Raw genomic sequence first — 11492 nt, 5'->3', positions numbered from 1 at the left:
TATACTTACCTGAGCCCGATCTTGATCTAGTGATGTGGCTCTCCCAGATCTCTCTCTCCTCTTTGGCTCACACCGAAGCAGGAGCCAATGGCTCCTGTTGCTGTTAATCACAGCCAGTGAGCAGAGGGCAGGGCGGGCCAGGCTGTGTGTAAATGAACAATGTCCAGTCACAGGACTGCGGCTCGGGAGCAAGAATGCTTGGGAGCCCCCATAGCAAGAGGCTTGCTATTGGGGGCACTCGGTAAGGAGGAGGAGCCAGGACTGCAAGAGGATCGGGGCTGCCATTGAAAGAAAATTAAAACCTTCAGAATCACTTTAAAGAGAAACTTATCAAAAATGCATCACACAGGAGGCTTTTTGTCCCCTATGTGATAAAAAAAGTCTCCCTTCATATTGTTAAGCGCTGTGCAAGCTCTTGACACTATATAAATCTTGTTACTAAAGTAACCATCAATTTCACCTAAACACTTTAAATCCCCCCCAAAAAAATTTTGAGTCTCCCACAAACACACACATATGAAACATAAATGCACATTTAGGTGTGCCGATGCCAAAAACATTGATTGTGCTAAATATTACATATCGCCACACACGCTAGAGTGAGATCAATTATTCATGGGTAACTCTAAACCGATGATCTGTAGGGACATTGTTTAGCTTTGCCTATAGAAAATAAAATACTAAAGTTTGTTGATGTTACATGAACGCACACAATTTAAGGCTTCACATTCTGAATATCTATTTACTTGATGCAACCTTATGTTTTACAATTAAAGTGGTTGTAAACCCACCTTTATAAAACTTTTACCTTGAACCACTTGCCCACCGCTCACATTGAGCGTACTGCGGCAAAGTGGCACGATCCCGTCCAGCGACGTAGGCCTACGTCGCTGGACTCCTCCCCCTGTAGGCGGCGCTCGCGCGCCGCCGGAGGAGCGCTCCCGCTGTTTTCATTCACAGCGGGAGTCTGGCCAGGGGAGGAGCAGCGGCGATCGCCGCTGCTCTGCCCCGATCGTCGGGGAATCGAGTGAGGAGATCCGCCCGCCTGTGTAAACAGAGCGGGCGGATCTCCTAAGTGACAAGGACTGACAGATCGGAGTGTTCAGCATAGCTGGACATCCGATCTGTCCCTGTCTCACAAAGTCACCTCCCCCCCCACACGTCAGTAAGCACCAGGCATACATTAACCCCTCCCTCTCCAATAAAATTAACCCCTTCACTGCCAGTGTCATTTTTACAGTAACAGTGCATATATATAGCACTGATTACTGCAGTAATGTCACTGGTACCCCCAAAAGTGTCAAAAATGTCAGTCAATGGTCCGATCTGTCCGCCGCAATGTCGCAGTCCCGCAAAAAAAAAAAAAAAAAAATCGCAGATCACCGCCATTACGCGTTAAAAAAAAACACCAAAAATGACAGAAATCTTTCCCTTAGTAAGTAAACGCAATAACTTTTGCGCAAACCAATCAAAATACGCTTATTGCGATTTTTTTTTACCAAACATATGTAGCAGAAAACAAATTGGCCAAAAATTAAAAAAAAATTTGATTTTTACATTTTTTTGGGGGGGGGGGGGGGGGAATTTCATATTAAAAAAAATGTTAAAAATATTGTTATTTTTTCAAAATAAACGCTGTTTTTTTGTTTATAGCGCAAAAAGTAAAAATCGCACAGGTGATCAAATACCACCAAAAGAAAGCTCTGTTTGTGGGAAAAAAAGGACGTAAATTTCGTTTGGGTACGGCGTCGCACGACCGTGCAATTGTCAGTTAAAGTCGCACAGCGCCGAATCGCAAAAAGTGGCCTGGAAGACAGCAAAATCCTCCGGTGGTAAAGTGGTTAATAATGCTTACCTATAGGTACTCTAAATATCTCCTAAACTTGCACCATTTAAGAGATACGGTATTAACATTGCATGCAGCCGATGACTTCATCCGCGCATGTGCTCTGAAGAAACGGCCACCCGTGCCGTTTCTTCAGGGCCCTGAGTCGTGACTGGTGGCTCCCACGTGCAAGCGCAGGAGTGACTTCAAGCGGCTCCGCCCAGTAATACAGCCGGAGTCTGCAGACCCGTAAGGAAGATGAGCGAAGATGAATGCGGCTGCCAGCGGGGACAACACGGGCTTCGTTTGCAGGTAACTTTTACATAATGTGCTAGTATGCGATGCCCGGCTCAGGGCTGCGACGCATACTAGCACATTATGCATCGCATACTAGCACATTATGCATTTACTTTGCAGGGAAGAGTTTACTTCCTCTTTAACCACTTGCCAACTGCTGACAGTAATCCTACTGCGGCAGAGCGGCTCCCCTGGATCCAGCATTGTAGACCTACGTCACTGGACTCCTAGTGGTCTCGGCGGCGTGTGCTTTAGACACAGTGAGAGTCGTGCCGGAGGAGGAGAGGCGGAGATCGCGGCCTCCCTTCCACCGATCATCGGGGAAAGTGTGAGAAGACCAGCCTGCTTATATAAACAAAGCAGGCGGATCTTCTCAGTGACAGACAGGGAGAGACCACAGGATTCAGCATAGCTGAAGCTGCGATCTCTGTCTGTGTCACAGAAACCCTCCCCCACATCAGTAAGCATGAGGCATACATTTAACCCTTTGATCACCCATAGGGTTAACCCCTTCCCTGCCAGTGTCATTATTACAGTAACAGTGCATATTTATAGCACTGATTATTGTAGTAATGTCACTGGTCCCCCCAAAAGTGTAAAAAATGTCAGTTAGGGGTCCAATCTGTCCGCCGCAATGTCACAGTCCCGCATAAAGTCACAGATCACCGCCATTACTAGTAAAAAAAATAAATAAACAATAGATCCCCCCAACAAAAATGCACCGCCCACAACAAATATCCCACAGTTCAACAATAAAGCGCTGGCAGCGGCAATTTTTATTTTGCCTAGGGCGGCAAAAATCCTTGCACCAGCCCTGTCTAATAGACCGCATCTAATAATAGAGTGTCTAATAGACTGCATCTAATAATAGAGTGTCTAATAGACTGCATCTAATAATAGAGTGTCTAATAGACTGCATCTAATAATAGAGTGTCTAATAGACTGCATCTAATAATAGAGTGTCTAATAGACTGCATCTAATAATAGAGTGTCTAATAGACCGCACCAAATAAAAGAGTGTCTAATAGACCGCACCAAATAATAGAGTGTCTAATAGACCGCAACTAATAATAGAGTGTCTAATAGACCGCACCAAATAATAGAGTGTCTAATAGACCACATCAAATAATAGAGTGTCTAATAGACCACATCAAATAATAGAGTGTCTAATAGACCGCATCTAATAATAGAGTGTCTAATAGACCGCATCTAATAATAGAGTGTCTAATAGACTGCATCAAATAATAGAGTGTCTAATAGACCGCATCTAATAATAGAGTGTCTAATAGACCGCACCAAATAATAGAGTGTCTAATAGACCGCACCAAATAATAGAGTGTCTAATAGACCGCATCAAATAATAGAGTGTCTAATAGACCGCACCAAAAATTCACAGCATGAATGGCACTATTGAAAAATAATTACAATTTTTTTAGAAATGTCCTCTAATTGCATACAAACCCAGGTTAGACAGTGCCAGTGTGAATGAGGCTGAAGAAAAGGTTCAACGCTTATGGTATGCATTTATACGCGTTTATGTCATTTTTATTACTGTACTTTTCATGTGTGCTCCCATTGAAGGGTATGGGGTACAAAGCATGCGTGGAATATTATATACAGACACATGGAAGACAAACGCACAGGTGTAAATGGTCCCCACAGATAATAATGGTAGTACTGTGCCTAAGATGGCACACAGGTGAGATCTGACACAGTCATCACAGGTCAGAGCACAGTCACCACAGGTGAGATCTGGCACAGTCACCACAGGTGAGATCTGGCACAGTCACCACAGGTCAGAGCACAGTCACCACAGATGAGATATGGCACAGTCACCACAGGTCAGAGCACAGTCACCACAGGTGAGATCTAGCACAGCCACCACAGGTGAGATCTAGCACAGTCACCACAGGTGAGATCTGGCACAGTCACCACAGGTCAGAGCACAGTCACCACAGGTGAGATCTGGCACAGTCACCACAGGTCAGAGCACAGTCACCACAGGTGAGATCTGGCACAGTCACCACAGGTCAGAGCACAGTCACCACAGGTGAGATCTAGCACAGTCACCACAGGTCAGAGCACAGTCACCACAGGTGAGATATGGCACAGTCACCACAGGTGAGATCTGGCACAGTCACCACAGGTGAGATATGGCACAGTCACCACAGGTCAGAGCACAGTCACCACAGATGAGATCTGGCACAGTCACCACAGGTGAGATCTGGCACAGTCACCACACCCCTCGCCTGTACTCACCGAGTCTTCCAGCACCTGCTGGCTGGGAATTCCCCAGGGCCCGTGCACATAGGGGCAGCCCTTGAAGGCGAAGTCCTCCAGCTCGGCCAGCAGCCCCTCCTTCTCCGGCCCCTCAGCTCGCACGATTTGTTTCAGACGGAACTGCACCTGGGCGAAATGTGAGGTGAGGGCGAGCAGAGAGGAGTTAAGCAGCTCCTGTTCCTCCTCCAGCCTTCGCAGCTTATCCACCATCTCTCCGGACATCCCAGCAGCACAGTGCAGCCGGCCCGCCGATCCCTCTTCACCTTCCGACTTCATCCCAGCACCAGGCACCGCACCAGGCTCGGCCGCTTCTTCCGCCACTGCCCCGACCGGAGCCCATCGCTCTCGGGATGAGGGCTCTCCATCGGACAGGGACATCTCGTCAGCAGACATTGCGACCTGTCACTATGTTTACACTAAACTGCCATACTGGAAGGAAAGGGATCTGCTGCTGACGTCAGCTGTAGCGCAGATCGGTGACACATCCTGGTCGTCCTGGAGACTGGAGCCGAGTACTTCCGGGAGGAGCTCTTCCTCCGTGTGCTGCACCCTGTGTTGTGTGCTGTGATGGCCCGGCCAGGGATTCAACCCAAGGACAAAAGTGCCATTTATTCATAAATGTAAAGGCTTCTTTTCTTCTCATTTACATTTGTTCATACTAGTGCAATATTTTATTTTTGTGCTGCTTGACCAAACTCTTAATGGCCAGGATGTTTATTTTTGTATTGCTCAGCACTGTGCTACTTTAACCAGTTCTGACCCGGAAGGATTTGCCTTCTTAATGACCATCCAATTTTATGCAATTCGGCACAGCGTTATTTTACCTAACAATTGCGCGGCCTTTTGTGTGACGCTGTATCCAAATAAAATTGATGTCCTTTGTTTCCCCACAAATATAGCTTTATTTTGGTGGTAATTGATCACCTCTGCGTTTTTTTAATTTATTTATTAATTTATTTTTTATTCAAGCGAAACATGTAGGGCATCTGGCTGCATGAATCATTTACTATTCCAGTGTCGCATGAGTGGAACGATATTAGCCACGGTTCTGGTATCGCCTATGAGACCTACAGGATGTGACGTATACTATCTCCTTTTTGCTATTTATTATCATGTGATATGTTTAATCATTGTCAACGCCACCTTATGTAAATGGTGACCATGTTGTCTATATACACTAAGGCACCATATATATATTTTTTATGTATTGTGTTCTTTGTCTGCATTATTCCCCTTTTTGGGAATCCTTTATGGTTTTAATTGTCAATCAATAAAAAGCTTTTTACTTTATGCTGCTATCTGTGCCTATAAAGTCCAAACCTTCCCCAATTTTCTCGATATTCAACTAGGATGTGGCACATTTTTCTCAACTACTATTGCGCCCAAGGTCGCTGCGCATTTACCAATCTATTAGATGGGCACCTTAAAGACCACAACATACAGGGGTATACAATGTACGGTTAACAACAAACACACACACATCATAGGTTGAACTGGATGGACTGATGTCTTTTTTCAACCTCACAAACTATGTAACTATGTAACAGTGATGTTACAAATAAAATACAAAGTGTTGCTAATGGACAAATACAATTACAGAAAGAGAAAGTTGCATATAAAGAAGTAATGAAGGTGCACTAAAAGTATTGGGACACCCTTCCAAATCATTGGATTTTGGTGTATAAAATCAAGCACATAGGCTTGCAGTCTGCTTCTACAAACATTTGTACAAGAATGGGTGGCTCTCAGGAGCTCAGTGAATTCAAGCGTTGTACGGTGATAGGTTGCCACCCATGCAATTAGTCCATCTGTGAAATTTCTTGGCTACTAAATATTCCACAGTCAAAACCTTGTGGACAGCCTTCCCAGAAGAGCTGAAGCTGTTATAGCTGCGAAGGGTAGGCAACTCAATATCAGATTAAGACTGGGAAAAAAAAAACACCTGCAAGATAAATGCATTATGAGCTAGTATGCATTGCATACTAGCACATTATGAAATACCTTAGAACGAAGCCCACTCACTGGCACCCAGTCACCACTGAGAGGGCTGACATCTTCTCCTGTCTTTTCTTCCAGGATCACGGGCCCCAACGCCGTGAGTGCCAAAGCCACGATGACGTCACTCCTGCGCGTGCACGTGGGAGTCCTTGGTTGCGACAAGAAGCTCTGAATTTTCGGCACTGTACGCCGAACCTTCAGAGCGCATGCGCTGCTGGCATCAGCATGCAGGTTTAGAAGATTTTCATTTTACCTACAGGTAAGCCTTATCATAGGCTTACCTGTAGGTAAAAATGAGAAAGCGGGGAAAACAACCACTTTAATACATATAAGGGTCTTAATGTGGATGGGTAAAGTAAGATCCCCACAGGATGCAAAGTCTGAGAAACAGCTGGTATTTACCAGAGCCCCTGGGGGTAGCATTGTCAACGCTGCATGCTATAGCCAGGTCTCAGTGTCTCCCCCCCCCCTCCTCAAGTTTGGTATTCATTTGTCACAGTAAGTAACAAAGTCTGAGTCAGGCAGGTAGATCAGAGCCTTCTAAATCACAGTATATCTCTGATATTCAAACATATACAGAAAGCCGGATGGTTCCAATGCCTTCCTGATTTGAATGGGTCCACCCCTACCAGTTTGAAGGGAGCGAGAAAACTGGATCTGTGGCCAGTTAGTACTGCTCCTGGATGTGATTGATAAGGAACAGCGGATGGCGGTGGGAGGGCCTTTCCTCCTGGGTTGAATCTGGCCTTGCAAAAGGCTTGTCCCCAGTTGAAGGCAGGCTCACCCTAAGCTGTCTAAAGTTCTGATGCCTCCTGGTAGGTTAGGGCTACACTTGGTCTGGCCTTAGGGCCGGGGTAGAAAAAGCCCGTAGTGTATGTGCCCCTGGGGTGGCAGCCCAGGGGTGCCTTAATTCTCACTGGTGAGGGGCAGCTCGCCTTGAGTTTTTCGGCACCATGGTCACTGCACCTACGCACACTTTTTTAAGCACCTGCCTCTTGGGCAAGGCCTTTTGGCTTCGACCAGAGGAATTTTTATTCCGGCCGGAAGGCCTGCCTTTGTTTTTCACTTAGGCACTAATTCACCTCTCCACCTCCCCTTCCCCACCTTTTTGTTTGTGTGTGCTTTTTCTTTGTAGTTGGTCACTTTTCTATCACCTTTTTTTTCACTTGCACGACTTGTAGGGTGTGGGTCCTCGGGCCCTGCCTTGAGTCTTGGGAGGGGGTGGATATGGCCTTTTGGCTTAGTCCGCCCTCTCTCATGGGGTCTCCCTTCGGGGGAGCCCTACTTAGTACTCGGTGGGGGCTGTTTCGGCAGTCCCCCTGAAGAACGGGGTCAGTCTGGTTTCGGCCAGACAGACCATGAGTACCTTAAATCCCTGTCAGGAGTCTTGCGCCCCGGGGGATCGAGGTTCGGGTCCTACCTCTTCGGAGGGAAGACCATTTGTATTCGCACACCCTGTGCACTTTTTGTGTTCCTCACGTTTGTGTGTGTGCACTTTTTTATGCACCGGGTGAAGTCTTTTGAGTGTGTTTCACACGCTACGGGCTTAAAAAAAAAAAAAGTTATAGAAAAAAATGATATGCTAATGGACTGGTGGTAACATTATATAAGGTAATTAAATATAAGAATATGAAACAAAGAAGAAAATATAAAGAGTAATAAAAACAAGCAAAAAAAAACAAACAAAAGGTACAGATGTTAATGCCGCTTCAACCAAGACCATTTATCACACATATTTCACTTTAAGTGCCGGTTCACATTAGTGCGATGACCAAGATCGCATGTAATTCTGAGCGCACTTCTCTTAAATTACATGCGATCTCTGTGCGGTGCAAATTTCAGCCATACAGTTTGTATGGCTGAATTCGCACCGCAATCGCACTAAACACGCACATGACCCTTTTTTTAATCCGCAGCAGAATCGGATCGCATGATTCTGTGCAATCTTGCAGATTGCACTGCGGTATGCGATCTCAACTGGGGGTGTCAACTTTTAATTGACACCCCCTGTGTATCGCATATGGCAGTGTGAGCTGCCAGGGGTGCGAATGCGATGCGGGAACACGCTGTATATTCGCAGCGTTCCGCATCGCACAAATGTGAACCGGGACCAAGTTGTTAAAGAGCAACCCCAAAAAAAAAAAAAAAAATACAGAACGGTCCTGAAGAACTATTGTAAAGTGACATTAAAAAACATTGCAGCCCTTGCAGCAGTAACTTAGCAAAAAAAAAAAGTAACTCCCCTGACTGCAATCACTTTCATAATGAATTTGCAAATCAGATACAAAAATATTACAAAGGAGAGAAAACTTACACAACAATAAAAAAAAAAAAAACTTTTACATTTTAGTTAAACCTGACTGTACTTTATTACTCCACTTCAGAGGCTTCTCCTCAAAACAAAACATAAAATCAAAAATATTACAAATTTTTTCTCTAATTTTATATTGTTTTAAGGTCCTCTTTTAAATTCGTACATTGCTTTACACTGTTCTTTAATAGTAATGAACATTATTGTTTGCTTCAGGAAGAGTAACAGGGTTACCCAAATCAAAATGACAACAGGGTGGAGTTCAGGAAACTGTGGTCCTAGGATTGTGTAAGATTCTGGTACCTTTGGTACCCTTATTTACCATTTTCCTTTCAAAACATTGCGTCCCACCTTTCTAGTTAGGTGGAATGCATACACCTTTAAGACGGATGACGTCATCGCTGAGCGCCGCTGAGCGGCTATTTCACTCGCCAGCATTCTCTCTCACGTTGTTCGTTCAATGTGTGTCTACATGCTCACAAGCCTTGTCTTGCTGTCGGAACCTCCAGCTATTTGCCTTTACCTGGAACAGACCGGAACCTCGCAACTGATCCCGTATCTCGCTACCGGATCACTCCCTCACTACTGGACCCCTCTACTTACTAAACCTTACTAGTGATAAGTACCCCACAGGGGAATCCTCCATAACTAACTTACACTATCATCTTCTGCACATTAAGGACTGTTACTATCTATGCATACTAATTCTACCATCTGCACTGTTACATAGATTGCTAGCTCTTGAGTCTACTACCATCTATCCTTGCACTGGGTTAGTCTATCCTGTCTATGTCATCTGCTGTCCTTACCACCTGTTACCATACATGATTACTAACCTATCTGCATTCTACCTATTACCATCTACTACTCTCCTGAACATTACTATCAAGTGCTTACCATTACTGTCACTGCTCACACCTGTCCCTTCAGCACATCACCTCCATACTATCATATACATCCTATCACTCCAGGAACATCTTATTGAGTGAGTGTATATCTGTATGCTGAAGCAGACAGGCCCACAGTGATGAGTCTGGAGAGTTGGATCTGGTATTCCAACACATCTCTACATGACTACTGAGTGGAGATTCTGCAGCTGCAAATCCAGTTTACAATAAAAACGCAGGAGCGTTACAGATTGAACGAACCTTAAAAAAAATGGATTCAGCAGAATTACCCACTCAAGTGACACAATTAACACAACAAGTAAATGCATTAATACTTGCTCTTACTGAAGTAAAAGAAGACAATCAGACTCTGAGACAGCAGGTAACCCGTCTTTCCCAGCTTACTGCTGCTCAGCCCCCTGAACCCAAAATAAACCCTCCTCTAGTGTTTACAGGTGATCGGAAAAAATTTTGTGAATTCAAAAACGCATGTCAATTGTTTTTTTTGCTAAAACCTCGTACTTACCCTACTGATCAAATTAAAGTCTGTACCGTCATTTCATACTTAACGGGTGATCCACGGGCCTGGGCAGACTCTCTCTTTGAGAAAAATGATCAGCTTCTCAACTCCTATCCTTTATTCCTAGCGGAACTCGCTAGTTTATATGATGACCCCAATAGGCAGAGTACTGCTGATATCCAATTGAGGGCTTTAAAACAAGGAAGGAGACCTGTAGAAGACTTTGTAGCAGAGTTCAAAAGATGGACCCTTGATTCAGGGTGGAATGATACATCTCTGCGAAATCAGTTCCGACTCGGGTTGTCAGAAGTCGTTAAAGACGAGCTCGCCCGAGCGGATTTACCTGGCACTTTGGATGCCTTAATACAACTCAGTATCAACATTGACAGGCGACTGCGAGAAAGAAAGGCTGAGAAAATGGGAATGCCATTGTCTAGTCCTTCTCGGATTTCGGCCGTTGACCCTACCCCTATGGAGGTTGGAACCATACGCCCACCTTTATCAACTACTGAACGAGTCAGGAGAAGATCCAGTAATCTCTGCATGTACTGCGCATCCCCGGATCATTCGATAAGCGTCTGTCCCCTTGTCCGCAAAAAAGAGGGTGAGTGTTCACATGTCTTGCTAGGGGGATTAACGACTTCCTTTTCTAAACCTTATCTCTTTGTTCATTTAACATTACAGTGGGACCAGACTAGGATTACTACCAAGGCTATGATCGACACAGGATCTTGTGGGAACTATATCGATACACGTTTTGTTACCTTAAATAAAATACCTATTATTTCAAAACCTAAACCTGTTTCTGTTAGTTTCATTAACGGTATCCCGCTATCTTCTGGTCCAATCACCAATCAGACACAAGCACTCCTTGTCACTACTAACGAGTCTCATATGGAGACCACCTCCTTTGATATACTATCTTCACCCCATTTTCCCATTATTTTGGGACTCCCCTGGTTACACACACATCAACCAATCATAGATTGGAAAAGACGGACTTTAACTTTCCCTTCTCACTATTGTGAGATTACGTGTAACCTTCCATCTTATGGAAAGATCCTGTCTGTGGTGTCAGACGAGATTGCACCACTATGCTATCAGGATCTGTCCGAAGTATTCCTTGAGAAAAATGCTCAAGTGTTGCCTCCCCATAGGGATTATGATTGCACTATAGATCTACTCCCTAACAGCAAATTGCCTTTCGGTCATGTTTATCCTCTTTCACAGGATGAACTCTCTCATCTCAAGGAATACTTGGATGAGAATTTGACAAAAGGGTTCATCAGACCCTCTACTTCTTCCACAGCTGCAGGACTTTTCTTTGTCCGCAATAAGGATTTAAGTCTTAGGCCTATTATCGATTATAGGCAA

At 44.7% G+C, this 11492-nt stretch overlaps 1 protein-coding gene across 1 annotated transcript in view; it reads right to left on the bottom strand.

Annotated features, from left to right (window-relative positions):
- RUNDC1 (RUN domain containing 1) overlaps positions 1-4875 on the bottom strand; it is a 96698-nt gene extending 91823 nt beyond the window's left edge. Inside the window, exon 1 of the mRNA XM_082271905.1 lies at positions 4382-4875. Coding sequence (XP_082128031.1) covers positions 4382-4795 — 414 coding nt within the window. The 5' untranslated portion in view covers positions 4796-4875. The remainder of the gene's footprint in view (positions 1-4381) is intronic.
- Positions 4876-11492: the final 6617 nt, after the last annotated feature.

The sequence above is a fragment of the Pelophylax lessonae genome, assembly GCF_965119305.1.
Source record: "Pelophylax lessonae genome assembly, chromosome: 11".
Classification (NCBI taxonomy): Eukaryota; Metazoa; Chordata; class Amphibia; order Anura; family Ranidae; genus Pelophylax; species Pelophylax lessonae.
This window is presented reverse-complemented; position numbering and strand designations above follow the sequence as displayed.